General features: G+C 41.6%; 1 protein-coding gene across 1 annotated transcript in view; it reads right to left on the bottom strand.

The window, feature by feature from the left end:
* The window catches only part of dnai1.2 (dynein, axonemal, intermediate chain 1, paralog 2), a 33,975-nt gene that overhangs the window by 17,675 nt on the left and 1,147 nt on the right, over positions 1-15,153 (bottom strand). The window contains exons 3-17 of the mRNA XM_071379498.1: positions 12,323-12,418; positions 12,017-12,097; positions 11,704-11,830; positions 11,546-11,592; positions 11,241-11,396; positions 11,058-11,117; positions 10,819-10,944; positions 10,563-10,647; positions 10,343-10,460; positions 10,126-10,169; positions 9,793-10,040; positions 9,533-9,622; positions 7,219-7,306; positions 7,047-7,126; positions 3,339-3,487 (exon numbers count right to left, since the gene is read on the bottom strand). Coding sequence (XP_071235599.1) covers positions 3,339-3,487; positions 7,047-7,126; positions 7,219-7,306; positions 9,533-9,622; positions 9,793-10,040; positions 10,126-10,169; positions 10,343-10,460; positions 10,563-10,647; positions 10,819-10,944; positions 11,058-11,117; positions 11,241-11,396; positions 11,546-11,592; positions 11,704-11,830; positions 12,017-12,097; positions 12,323-12,418 — 1,595 coding nt within the window. The remainder of the gene's footprint in view (positions 1-3,338; positions 3,488-7,046; positions 7,127-7,218; positions 7,307-9,532; positions 9,623-9,792; positions 10,041-10,125; positions 10,170-10,342; positions 10,461-10,562; positions 10,648-10,818; positions 10,945-11,057; positions 11,118-11,240; positions 11,397-11,545; positions 11,593-11,703; positions 11,831-12,016; positions 12,098-12,322; positions 12,419-15,153) is intronic.

Here is a 15,153-nt window from a genome sequence, read left to right as displayed (position 1 = left end):
TGACGGGCCGCCCTCAGGTGGTAAGGGTAGGTAACAAAACATCCGCAACGCTGATCCTCAACACAGGGGCCTCTCAGGGGTGTGTGCTCAGTCCCCTCCTGTACTCCCTGTTCACTCATGACTGCACAGCCAGGCACGACTCCAACATCATCATTAAGTTTACCAATGACACAACAGCCTGATCACAGACAACGACGAGGCAGCCTATAGGGAGGTCAGAGACCTGGCAGTGTGATACCAGGACAACAACCTCTCCCTCAACGTGATCAAGACAAAGGAGATGATTGTGGACTACAGGAAAAGGAGGACCAAGCACGCCCCCATTCTCATCGACGGGGCTGTATTGGAGCAGGTTGAGAGCTTCAAGTTCCTTGGTGTCCACATAACCAACAAACTATCATGGTCCAAGCACACCAAGACAGTCATGAAGAGGGCACGACAAAACCTATTCCCCCTCAGGAAACTGAAAAGATTTGGCATGGGTCCTCAGATCCTCAAAAGGTTCTACAGCTGCACCATCGAGAGCATCCTGATTGGTTGCATCACTGCCTGGTATGGCAACTGCTCGGGTTCCGGCCGCAAGGCACTACAGCCCAGTACATCACTGGGGCCAAGCTTTCTGCCATCCAGGACCTCTATACCAGGCGGTGTCAGAGAAAGGCCCTAAAAATTGTCAAAGACTACAGCCACCCTAGTCATAGACTGCTCTCTCTGCTACCGCACGGCAAGCGCCAAGTCTAGGTTCAAGAAGATTCTAAACAGCCTCTTCCCTCAAGCCATAAGACTCCTGAACATCTAATCAAATGGCTACCCAGAATATTTGCATTGCATCCCCCCCCCCCCCCCCCCCCCCCACTGTTATTATCTATGCATAGTCACTTTAATAACTCTACCTACATATACATATTACCTCAATTACAACGACTAACCGGTGCCCACGCCCATTGACTCTGTACCGGTACCCCCTGTATATAGTCTCACTTTTGTTGTTTTCCTGCTACTCTTTAATTACTTGTACTTATTCATATTTTTTAAACTGCATTGTTGGTTAGGGCCTTTAAGTAAGCATTTCACTGTAAGGTCTACACCTTTGGTATTTGGCGCATTTGACTAATACAATTTGATTTGATTTGATTTTAAACGTATTAACAAGACACACCTGTTAATTGAAATGCATTCCAGGTGACAACCTCATGAAGCTGGTTGAGAGAATGCCAAGAGTGTGCAAAGCTGTCATCAAAGCAAAGGGTGGCTACTTTGAAGAATCTCAAGTATAAAATATATTTTGTTTTCTACAATGTAGAAAATAGTAAAAATAAATAAAAACCCTTGAATGAGTAGGTGTCCAAACTTTTGACTGGTACTGTATATCTGTATTCCCAGTCACATGAAATCCATATATTAGGGCCTAATGAATTTATTTCAATTGGCTGATTTCCATTATGAACTGTAACTCAGTAAAATCTGTGAAATTGTTACATGTGGCGTTTATATTTTTTTCAGTGTACACTGCTAAACAGTTAATCACATAGCTATCCGGACTATTTGCATTGACCCCCTTTTATACGCTGCTGCTACTCGCTGTTTATTATCTATGCATAGTCACTTTACCCCTACCTACAGTACATACTGTACTACCTCAATTACCTCGAGTAACCTGTACCCCCACACATTGACTCGGTACATGTACCCCCTGCATTTCACGGTAAGGTACCTGTTGTATTCGGCGCATGTGAAAATGTATTTTTGATTTGATTTGTTAAACATAGGCCATAGCATTTACTGTACACTGATATATGTGCTAGGCAAACTGTAAATACAGTCTGGACATGCCAAACGTAGTCAATATGCATGATTAAAATCACTAGGCTATTGATAAGGCCTGAAAAAAATGTGCATCATTCTAATCAAATTCTTATAAAAACAAAACAACAACTTGTTTTAAAACAGGCTATGTCTAAATACAGTTCCAGGAACCATAATTGCTCCCTGTAGGCGTATAATACAGACAAGGCAACTTAGACTATTGAGGGTTTTACACACATCCAAACTTTTGACAGGAGCTGGATTAAGATCCAATATAATGAAAAAGGGGGAATGTCCACTCACCGTTATACTGCTTGCAAATGTAATGTTTTATAAACATCATAGAACAATCTTACAGACCACATTTGCACATCTCCAGAAATAGAAGACAAAATTGCATTCGAGCCATGTACAGTACGTTCTCACCATAAACCCATGGAAGGTGAATCTTTCTAATATGTTTGGTTTTTAATCAAATTCAACGAAAAACAATCAATCTGTTTTTGAAACCAACAACAATATTTCTAAATAGGATTGGGTCAGAAGCATGATGTCATAAATCACTTTCTCATTCCATGGCACTGTGTGCACAAGTAGGCCTAAATGTCTTTACGTATAACATTTGCACGTCTACAAAATACTAGGCTCCTGTCAATTGTATCGTTGCCTAAGTGCGAGACTGATTCTCCCAAAAATTGCCCATTGATTTGGCATTACCGGAGGACTGAATAGTTTGGAAGTGCGTGTCATTGGTAATCGAGCGAGGGGCGCTCTTTGAAAATGGAGATGGATGCCTACTTGAACAAGTGAAATGCAGGTATGTGAACTGAAGCACTCAGTAGACCATTTAAAACCCCTTTATTCATAGGCTACTTTTGGCTAATGGCCAGGATACAAAGACAAACCTATGTGATGCTGCTAAACCACTCTTGATTAAGGGGAGGGTAGGCTATGCTTGGTATTTAATCAAATGAAACAAAATGGGGGGAAACCAATAGTTTTTTATGTTTATAAAAACGAGAATCACCATGTGCACTGCACGTCATGGCTGGCTAGGCTGCGCATCCGCTCTCAAAATCCATGCGTTACCGTTAAGACCTGCTTTTTTTGGGTCTTAAAACTTCCAATTAGCGCATTATGACATTTTCTATTTTGTGCTTGTTTTTAAGGACAGGCCTCAGATATTGCCACCCCTCCCACCTCAGCGCAATCGAGCTGATGTTAGACAGGTAAACTGCCGAACCTGACGTTGGAGCTGGAAAATGCCAGGCCACCAGTTTTTACATCATAAAATTGGAAACTAACTTGTGCCTCCTTAGTGGCAGCCAAAAGTAGAGCCCCCAGGGTTCAAATTGATGTTTTTGAGTTGCCATTTTAAAACCAGAATTATAGCCTGACATAGATTTGGAACAGCGAGACCTTTTTGAATTTAGCTACTCCTCTAATCTAAGCTGGCCAATGTGAAAATAAATATCAGAGACAGCATAGTTTGATTCGGGTGGGCACAATATTGTGATGGTGAGTAGACTTACTTGATGGTGTGGTCCCAGATCTTGACGGTCCAATCAGAGCTGCAGGATATAAAGACCTTGGTATGGAAGTGGTTCCACTTAACTGCGTCCACTGCCATGTTATGGGCATTGTAGGTCTCCAGGAATTGGCTGGAGTAAGCCTTGGAGCACTGGAAATGACACGGCAATAATATGGAGTCAGTCCTCACATTCCCCCATAAACCACTCCAGATAGACATAATACTGTATCTGTGAACCAAACTTGCTCTCTACTATTATTGCAAGCTACATCATTTGCATGGTGACAGAATGATAGGAGTGAAAGCACAGAGAAAGTATCAGAGTTAAATTAAAGGGATAAATCAAAATGCAGCCCAGGCCTAAATGGCATGTCCCCCACTGGGCAAAACTGGTTGAATCAACGTTGTTTCCACGTCATTTCAACAAAGACATTCATTATTAGGAGGTTGAATCAACGTTGTTTCCACGTCATTTCAACAAGGACATTCATTATTAGGAGGTTGAATCAACGTGGAAAACAGATTGGATTTGCAAAAAGTCATCAACGTAAGGGAATTTCTTTTTTTTTTTAACCTACATCCAATGTCATGGTGACATGTTTTGTTGATTTCGTGTTAGTTGACAACTCAACCAAATGTAAATAAAAATAGACGTTGAACTGATGTCTGTGCCCAGTGGGGTTGTTATATAAGGGGATATGTAGTGAATAAATCACAGCAGAGATATTACATTTGTCCCAAGAGCTCCCGGAGGTGGCTGTTTTCCAACAAGAGGTGACAGATTGGAACTGATATCACACGCATAGCTGTGTGTGTGGGTGTGTGTGTATTTGCATGAATCAAAAAGTGTCACAGACAAGGAGCTAGCTAGAGCTAACAAGGAGGAGACAAGGAGCTAGCTATAATTAATCGTATCTATGAATAAATAAATAAAATTATAATATAAATGATACAAATAACTTTTTTAAATCATTCAAATTACTACACCAGAGAGCATGATTTATCCACAGAGGGCCTTTAGCTTCTTTTAAGAAATAGCTGTGGATTGTTTTAAATCACAAGCGCATAGCTGTTTGTTGAGTGCGGCTGTCAGTGAAATGCATCTAAAATAGTCCTAGGGCTATCGCAATATTTCAAAATACAATCGCGGGACAAACACTAAAGAGAAAAGAGAGTAAAAACTATAATCTGTCTTTAGTTACAAAAATTCTCAATTCTTAAATTGAACGAAACAGTAGGCTTATTGCCCATCGTATTAGCACTAGTGGAGAACATATTCACTGTCTTTATCATTCGTTGTGTGAGTCAGTGCCACTGGAAAGTCATTTTAGGATAATATAATTTCCTCCTCCAGGCTAGATGGACGTCATATTGTACAATATGGATGCATTCAAGACAAGTTTTTTTTTTATTGTTGTCAGTTTGTCAGCAGAGCAGGCTACCCTGTCATTTTTGTTAAAGATTAGGATTCTGCTAATATGTCGGCAGTCATGTAAAGTGTCGTAGAATTGCATAAAATGTGTTTCTAAAATGAAAATATGTATTCCGGAACCCCCAAAAAAATCCTCTAGCTAGGGCTGAGCTCTGAATCTGTGCAAAGGTGCAAAGAGAAAAAAGCATTGCTCAGAACCTAATTATTTTGCAAATATTGAGTTATATTATAATCCTAATTTATGACTATTCAATCTTCTCATCACATTAGAAATAGTAGGCTATTTTACGTTAGTCTGCAAATGGGATGATAGATGCATGCTTTATCTTAAAGGTGATTTTTTGGGGGGTGAAAAGATAGTTTCCCCAAACTTGAAACTCCTGTGCCACCTATGATCTTTTCTCTCAATTTTATCCTGATATAGAGCACACGATCATGAGCCTGATGAACGTCTTAGCATCTTTTACAACAGTGGTTCCCAAACTGTGGGGCGGGGCGCGGCTTTCAACTTACTCTTGAAAGTTGTAATAGTAGAATGCACTAGTATAATTCTCTTTTCATGTCAGTCATTGCATACCTTAAGAGAGCTATTTACAACTTGTCAGAAATGTCCAGATCAACTTGCCCATGTCAGCTAACGTTTTTTTAGCTAGTTTTTTTCCCCCCATAGATTTTGTTGTAATGTTTGAGTCACTCAAATATCACATGAATACACATTAGACATGGCAAAATGTATAGAATTGCAAGAAAATTTGCTTTAAAACTGAAACTTCTCTACACCTCATGACAAAATGTGTAGAATTGCAGGAAATAAGCTTTAAAACCTACATTTGTTTACAGTGCTTATGCCCATAGAGATAAACGTGGCAGGATGTTCCCCAATGCTGGAAGGGGGGCCTGGGAGAAAACGTTTGGGAACCCCTGTTGTACAACATAAAAGGCCTTCATTACAATGTAATGTACAGAGTTTTCAAAAACCCTTCATGTAGGCATATTAAACACTAAATACTGTAGGTTTATTGTGACTTAGTTTCATCACACACATGCACTGGGGTCTATCTCCCACCCGATGTTGCAAAAACGCCACAACAACGAGACACTGAAGAGACACTAATGAGCTTGCACAGTCAGCAAGATCTGGAAAATCAGAATGGGCCTTTGATGAGACACTGCTACAGCGAGCTCGCAATCAGCCAAAACCCTTCATTAGCATTTGCGCTTACCGAACCATAACATTGCAGGGAGCTAGCTAGCTAACACAGTGGGCTAAGGCTCACAATTAGCATAGCCTTTAGAGAGAGTAGACTGAGCTGCCTGTCACTTGAGGCTCTGCGTGGCTGTGGCAGTTCTGTAAGGGGCTTCTAAAAGGCGTTTGTCTGTGTGTGTGAGATTGAGTCAATCTGTCTCAAAGCTGTAGCTGAGAGCGATGGAACCTTATTGAATCCGTCATCCCGTCTAGATTGAGGCAAAAAAAAAGGATCCCCTGTAGAACTCTGCTTCAGTGTGTGTGGAATGTGTTCAGAATCTCACAGTAGCGTGTCTCTTTGCACCACTGCTGGATAGACACTTGTGTGAGAAGGCCAAATGAGGATGGACGCCAGCCAAAAACTACAGCTGTCTGCTGTTAATGAGCAAATCTGGGAGAGGTTTGGAGGCTCTGCCCTCATTTTGGCTCTCATTAAATGCTTAGCACCGCGTGAGAGGGCCTCCCAGAGCGCCAGCCTAGACTGACAAGCCTTTCCTAGACTAACAAGCCTAGCATAGACTGACAAATACAGTAAAACATTTATTTTTATTTTTTAAACAGTGTTTAAATTATGCCAATCGCCGTGACTACTCCTCTTCTTAAATTTAGCATTCGAAAAAGCCTTCCCTCTGAGCCCCTGAAAAACCACTAAACAAGTTGTAGGGCTACACCGTTGAGAGCGGAGATAGAGGTAAAGCACCACTTCAGAGTGGTGCTTTACAGCCCGCTGGGAAGAGGCTGTGCCAAGCCCAAAGCCTAGTGCTAATGAGAGAACTTCCTCACTCTCTGAGAGACAAGGAGAAGGCATTGCTTCTGTGGCCAAGCAGGATATCACACACCACACTACAAACACAACAGAACAAGACTCCATTTGATTCCTCAGACGAGCAACTAGCAGACGGTCAGGACACCCAAGAGGGTTCATATCTCATTAAGTTGCCGTAAAATAAGTAAACGTTTTGGAGTGGCTGAACACAGCAATAGTCAGTGGGGGATACATGACTGGGGACCATGTTTTAATGTCTTCTCACCTTGTGAATCTTGCCCTCCTCCGTGCCAACCAGGAAGAGGTAGTCAATCTGTTTGTGGAAGTCGAAGGATGTTCCACAAGCTGCGGGACGACAAACATTGTCAAATATTTCAATGATCCTAACAGGTATCAAACAGTGTTGAAATGATGCATCAGTTGATGACAGGTCTTACCCATGATGGGAAGTTGCACGCCTTCTGGTCCTTCTGACACAGCTCCCGCCAACGACAGCTTGATGATGTCTGTGAAGACCAGCTCATTCTGCAACCATTCAAACCCACATCAAAACTACTGTGAGAACAATTTGATACACAAAAATACTCTTACAGTACCAGTCAAAAGTTTGGACACACCTACTCATTCAAGGGTTTTTCTTAATTTTTTTCTACATTGTAGAATAATAGTGAAGACATCAGAACTATGAAATAACACATATGGAATCATGTAGTAACCAAAAAAGTGTTAAACAAATCTAAATATATTTTATATTTGAGATTCTTCAAAGTAGCAACCCTTTGCCTTGATGACAGCTTTGCACACTATTGGCATTCTCTCAACCAGCTTCATAAGGTAGTCACCTGGAATGCATTTCAATGAACAGGTGTGCCTTGAAATAGTTAATTTGTGTAATTTCTTTCCTTCTTAATGCATTTGAGCCAATCAGTTGTATTGTGACAAGGTAGGTTTACAGAAGATAGTCCTATTTGGTAAAAGACCAAGTCCATATTATGGCAAGAACAGCTAAAATTACTTTAAGACATGAAGGTTAGTCACTCCGGAAAATGTCAAGAACTTTGAACGTTTCTTCAAGTGCAGTCACAAAAACTATCAAGCACTATGATGAAACTGGCTCCCATGAGGACCGCCACAGGAAAGGAAGACCCAGAGTTACCTCTGCTGCAGAGGGTAAGTTCATTTAGAGTTAACCGCACCTCAGAAATTGCAGCCTAAATAAACGATTCACAGAGTTCAAGTAACAGGCACATCTCAACATCAACTGTTCAGAGGAGACTGCGTGAATCAGGACTTTATGGTCGAATTGCTGCAAAGAAACCACTACTAAAGGACACCGATAAGAAGAAGAGACTTGCTTGGGCCAAGAAACACAAGCAATGGACATTAGACCTCTGGAAATCTGTCCTTTGGTCTGATGAGTCCAAATTTGAGATTTTTGGTTCCAACCGCCATGTTGTTGTGAGACGCATAGTAGATGAACGGATGATCTCCGCATGTGTAGTTCCCACCGTGAAGCATGGAGGAGGAGGTGTGATGGTGTGGGGGTGCTTTGCTGGTGACACTGTCTGTGATTGATTTAGAATTCAACCAGCATGGCTACCACAGCATTCTGCAGTAATACGCCATCCCATCTTGTTTGCGCTTAGTGGCCCTATGATTTGTTTTTCAACAGGACAATGACCCAACACACCTCCAGGCTGTGTAAGGGCTATTTTACCAAGAAGGAGAATGATGGAGTGCTGCATCAGATGAGCTGGCCTTCACAATCACCCGACCTCAACCCAATTGAGATGGTTTGGGATGAGTTGGACCGCAGAGTGATGGAAAAGCAGCCAACAAGTGCTCAGCACAGGGTGGCTACTTTGAAGAATAAAATATATCAGGGTGGCTACTTTGAAGATTAAAAGAATATCATCTTTTTGATGTCTTCACTATTATTCTATAACGTAGAAATAAAGAAAAGAAAGAAAGAAAAGAAAGAAAAACCCTTGAATGAGTAGGTGTGTCCAAACGTTTGACTGGTACACACACACATGAACATTCACGTACTGTACTTATTAACGCATATTTAATGTTTTTAAAGCTGCAGCTGGCCCAGAACAGAGCGGCACGTCTTGCTCTTCATTGTAATCAGAGGGCTGATATAAATACTATGCATACCAGTCTCTCTTGGTTAAAAGTTGAGGAGAGACTGACTACGTCACTTCTTATTTTTCTAAGAAACATTAATGTGTTGAAAATCCCAAATTGTTTGCATAAACAACTTACACACAGCTCTGACACAAACACTTACCCCACCAGACATACCACCAGAGGTCATTTCACAGTCCCCAAATCCAGAACAAATTCAAGAAAGCATACAGTATTATATAGAGACATTATTGCATGGAACTCTGTTCCATCTCATATTGCTCAAATACACAGCAAACCTGGTTTTAAAAAACAGATAAAGCAACACCTCACGGCACAACGCCTCTCCCCTATTTGACCTAGAGAGTTTGTGTGTATGTATTTATATGTAGGCTACGTGTGCCTTTTGTAATATATATATTTTTTTTATGTAGTTCTGACCTTGAGCTGTTGTCTATTAATGTTCTGTATTATGTCATGTTTCATGTCTTGTGGAAGAGTAGCTGCTGCTTTTGCAACAGCTAAATGGGGATCCTAATACAAAATATTCACAAATGCTCACAAGCAGACATGCATATATTAACACACATACTGAGGAAAGTAAATGTATTTCTCGAGCACCTTGACAAGAGTCCATGACACCACACGGCCATCAGATGACACAGAGAAGAAGTTGTGATTGTTGTCCATGTCGTCCTTCTGCCACTTCACCTGAAAAAGAAATGCCACAAACATAATTTAGCACAATGACCCAGAAAAACATACATCCGCGACAGTGATTTGCAGACAAACAGGCAGCCAGACAGACAAACAAAGTCTTAGAACATCATGCGTCAGTGAGTGTTATCCAAAATACAGAACATGCACAAACGAACACAAACCTGCCACACGGGGTCGGTGTGCTTGCCAGACTTGGCGGTGCTCTTATAGATGGGCTGCAGCGTCTCTTCTTTGAGGTTGTAGACGGCCACGCAGCCGTCGTAGAAGCCCACGGCCACCAGGTAGGGCAGGTGCTTGTGGATGTCCAGGCACAGGATGCCCGACGTCGTGGGGTAGATATACTCAGGGAAAGTGGAGTTCTTCAGGGAGTAGAACACCAGCATGCCCCGCCCCTGCTTGGTGAAGTCGTCTGGGTGGAAGAGCTGGGTCAAGATAGCTCAGAGAAAGAAGTAAAAAAGGGTACAGGTTTGGAGGTTTATACCTTGCGTACTTACATGATCCAAGGCCGACGGCAAACAAATCTTTGTAGCTTTCATTCCTATGGAGAAACAGAGAGACTATAATTATTTCATGCATTTCCCCAAAAATATTACGAAGATCTCAGGTTTTCCCAGTGGTCCAACTACTGTCTATAAGCCACACACCTATCAGAACTGTTTCAGTGATAGTAAAGCCGCATTGTCGTTGTTGTTGTAATGTGAGAAGACTGACCAGCAGAGGGCAGTGACAGACAGCCTCTTGGCTTTGTCATACTGAAACTTCCAGAGGGGGAGAAGGGTGCCCTCCTGCTCCCGGTACTCATCAGAGGCATCTTCAAAGTACTTAAAATCTAAAAGAGGGAAGTGACATCTCATATCATGTCACCATGCAGGGACTATCAGGAGGTTTTGTATCAAGGTAAAATAACATGGCACACACAAGAAGGACCTACCTTGTGCAATGTCGTCAAATGTGTTTTGGTTCACCATCCGCTCGATGATCTTGGCCACCTTGGCCACTTTGGTGGTGTCATCACTCTGAGGGGAAAACGGGGAAAGTTTTCAGTTCTCTACCTTCAATGGGATCAACAATGTCTGTGTGTTGTTGATTGAGGGTCCGATTTATCTAAGTGTTATCTCCAATTGATTGGCTTGGGGTCATAGTTTATTTTTCATGTCAAAGTGAATAGCTGATGACTTGAGGTTTACCTGAGTCTCCACCAGCATCATCTTCTTCTTGCCTTTGTCGTCGTCCTTCTTGGGGACGGCTTTCGCCTTCTCCTTGTTCTTCTCCTGCTTCTGCAGCACCTCCAAATACACGTCATAGATCTCCCACTGCAGGAGGAGGAGGAGGAGGTTACCCTGTTGTATCACTAGCCTTCATAAAGTTCATGTTTAGGAGCAACAAACGATAATAATCATCAAACTCAAAATTATGTATTTCTCACCTGATTGGCAGTAGCTGAGAAGTTTGCACGAGGAGGGGGCTCTGTCTGACATCCCCTTTCCTGAGAAGGAATTCTGAGAATTATTGTCTTGACAATCTTCGCAAGACAGATTTGCCCTTCTACAATATTATAGGCAATTTATGCTTCTTGCAACATAGTCTGCCTTGGCCCTACCCTACCTACCCTGAGTGGGTTGTTGAGGGTTTGGGAGGCCCTCTCACTGAAGTTGAACTGGTTGGTGATTTTCTGCTCCTTCTTGCCAGCCCTGGACTCCACGCTGTCAGCTCTCTCCTCTCCCCCGCCCTCCTCCACATCCCCTGCATCCTCCCCACCTGCAGCCTGAGCCAGAAGAAAGAACCAGAGAACACTTTTCACTATCTTGTCTCTGACTCTTGTTTGGGTCACTTCACTTAAGAGTCACTCAAATTACTGAATGTAGGCTATTTCACAGACTTCTTGGTATGTTAATAAATTAAGTGCTTTCCTACCGGAGTCTCAGGTTTTTCAGCTACAGCGGTCTCAACTGTGGCTTTTTCTGGAATAATAATCAACATCTCATGTTACATTCAAAGTTATTTCAAACGTTTGCTCTTGTAAAGGCAGCATATTTGATCACACAAAAATTCCTGAAGCCCTGGCTATCTACCCTCAGGGAGGCCCTGTTTGGCCCTCTGTCTGCGTGCCTCATCTGAGTCCTGGTGCAACAGGTTACCCTCCAGCACAAAGTGGACAGCCAGCTGATCCACACTGCTGATTGGCTTGTATGAACGTTCCTGAGAGAAGACAATGATACACATGTATTTACATTGGATAATGCTTATGTGTATCCATCATACAAGGTATCTTGAAAATCTTGTTTGTTTACATTAATATCCATTACATGATGGACCCAATAAGGAAGAAGGGAGAAGTTGTTCATAAAATCATGGATTAGACTGGAGGTTACTGTAATACTTTACCTTGAAGCTGTAGCGGACGATATTCTGAGGGGCATGTGGGTTGTTTGCAGTCAGGATCCTGGTGAATTCCTCTTTTAACTCCTGGTTAAGTGAAAAAAGATACAGTACATCAAACAACTTCTAAACATTACATACAACTGGTAAATGAATGAGCCAGAACCTTAAAGTCTTATGAAGAAGAAGTTACTTATACAGTATCTGTGGTCAGAACTATTCTGTGTATCCTTTATGACTCAATTACAGTCTGGCTCTGTTTGGTGCCATGTCAGGATTCCAGACACCACAGTCCAGCTACAGTAAACTCACAGCCTCGGTGAGATCCAGCTGGTCAAGTGGCTTGATCAGAGTCTTCCCTTGCATCCACTCATCTCCTTCACCCGTTTCTGTTCCATCCTCCTCATCCTGACCAAAAAAACATGACCAAACGGACATAACCAACATGTTTGTCTGACTAAAAAAAGTGGACATAGGCTATATTGCTTGCCTAATGCTAACGATGTGATCATGTGGATACAGGGCTCTGAATGAACTTTTTCATTGGTAGCACTGGTGCTTTAGTAATGAGTGTCTGATCTCCTAGAGTAGCTATCCAGCCCTTTTTCTATCTTTCAGTGCCATCTAAAAGTTATGGCTCGACATGTTTGTTTCTTATCAAACAAATAGTGAGAAGGCTAGTTTATAACGTTGAATTATTATAATAAAATGTGACCGCGAAGAAAGAAACATTTTAGCTTCAGTAAATGAGTCATAACTTTCGATAGGTTTTGGCTAGAGAGGAGCAGTTTACTGCATCGTAAAGGCGCAACTATGGTCACAAAGCAGAAAAGACTTACCCGTGGTCGTGGTTTTAACAGGTGAAGTGCAAAGGGAAAGATGCATTATGTGAGGAGCAAACTGAAGTGAAGAGAAAATTCAGCAACTCTTGGAGGACAGTGGAAGTTGTTAAAAGTGCATCTTTATTGATAACATAAAAAATGCACTCAGTCTATGTATTTATCAGGTTTTAAAGGTCATGAACTGTCAAAATCACATTTTTTATGAAATGTGATTATATTTGAAGGAAACCAGATCAAAGTATGATGACCAAAGTATGAACAATTACTGTTGCTTCTAAACTGATAAAGTTTGATCATAAAGTTACTGGTGCCCTCCCCCATGTCAAACACTTAGATTCATTACTAAGGGGACAAGGTGACATCATCTTAACTCTCATTTTAATACACCAATGGTAACATGATATTCTCTTACCTAATTTAAATATGTACCGCCTTGTAACCAACATCAGACAAGGCGTGTTTGCAAAGGGGCGTGGTTTATATAATGAGATGGCTACTCTATTGGTGCCAACAATTTACTGTAGGCAAATGTCAGCATATATCATTACAAGTTTACCCCATCTATGGCAAAGATACTTATATGTTTCCCCTTTGTGTCTACTGTTAGCTAGTTACTGGCTAGCTAGGTCTTCAGCCAGCATGGAACAAAAGTGGGAAAGGTTTGTTCAAAACTCAGACGCAGTTGTCAAGTCAACACATTTGTCAGTGCTTCTGTGAACCGCATCATAAGAGAAATGCCAAACTGGAGATAAAAAAAAGACTGTTCAGGACAGAAAAGAGACATGAAGGAGGGTTGTATGAGCGCCAAAAGTATTGGGACAGTGACACATTTTTTGTTGTTTTGGCTCTGTGCTCCAGCACTTTGGATTTTAAATTATGCAATAACTATGAGGTTAAAGTATTCAGACTCCTTCCCTTTTTCCACATTTTGTTACGTTACAGCCTTATTCTAAAATAGATGAAATAAAACATTTTCTTCATCAATCAGGCCTTTATGGTAGAGCGGCCAGACGGAAGCCACTCCTCAGTAAAAGGCACATGACAGCCCGCATGGAGTTTGCCAAAAGGCACCTGAAGGACTCTCAGACCATGAGAAACAAGATTCTCTGGTCTGATGAAACCAAGAATGAACTCTTTGGCCTGAATGGCAAATGTCACATCTGGAGGAAACCTTACACCATCCCTACGGTGAAGCATGGAGATGGCACCATCATAATGTGGGGATATTTTTCAGCGTCAGGGACTCGGAGACTAGTCAGGATCGAGGGAAAGATGAAAGGAGCAAAGTACAGAGAGATCCTTGATGAAAACTTGCTCCAGAGCGCTCAGGACCTCAGACTGGTGTGAAGGTTCACCTTCCAACAGGACAACGACCCTAAGCACACAGCCAAGACAACGCAGGAGTGGCTTTGGGACAAGTCTCTGAATGTCCTTGAGTGGCCCAGCCAGAGCTCGGACTTGAACTAGATCGAACATCTCTGGAGAGACCTGAAAATAGCTGTGCAGCGACACTCCCCAACCAACCTGACAGAGCTTGAGAGGATCTACAGAGAAGAATGGGAGAAACTCCCCAAATACAGGTGTGCCAAGCTTGTAGCGTCATACCCAAGAAGGTGCTTCAACAAAGTACTGAGTAAAGGGTCTTAATACTTATGTAAATGTGATATTTCAGGGGGGGTTTATATAAATTTGCAAACATTTCTAAAAACCTGTTTTTGCTTTGTCATTATGGGGTATTGTGTGTAGATTGACATGGGGAAATAACAATTTAATCAATTTTAGAATAAGGCTGTAATGTAACAAAATTATGAAAAAGTCAAGGGGTCTGAATACTTTCCAAATGCACTACATCTGTAGTCATGGTAGAATCCACATTAATGTAGAAGTGTTTGGAAACATATTCTATTCTTATTTACAATAAAAGTGACTCCAAAATGAAGTAATCATTGTGTGCTTGGAATATGGGACCAAATACTTAACTTTTGACTACTATAATACATACACATCAGCTCATTTGTCCCTACACTTTTGGTCCCCTGAAATGGGGGGGACTACGTACAAAAAGTACTGTAATTTCTAAACGTTTTCATCCGATATGGATGAAAATACTGTTAAATTAAAGCTGACAGTCTGCACTTTAACCTCATAGTCATTGTATCATTCCAAGGTGCTGGAGTACAGAGCCAAAACAACAACAAAAAATGCATTCTCCCAACACTTTTGGAGCTCACTGTATTTCAAACTTGTCTCCTGTGGTTTCAGTGACCAATCAAAATGGGAATACAACATAAAACATGACGG

Source organism: Salvelinus alpinus, chromosome 2 (genome assembly GCF_045679555.1).
Source record: "Salvelinus alpinus chromosome 2, SLU_Salpinus.1, whole genome shotgun sequence".
Taxonomy (NCBI): Eukaryota; Metazoa; Chordata; class Actinopteri; order Salmoniformes; family Salmonidae; genus Salvelinus; species Salvelinus alpinus.
The sequence above is the reverse complement of the archived record's forward strand: the minus strand, read 5'-3'. Positions and strand labels throughout refer to the sequence as shown.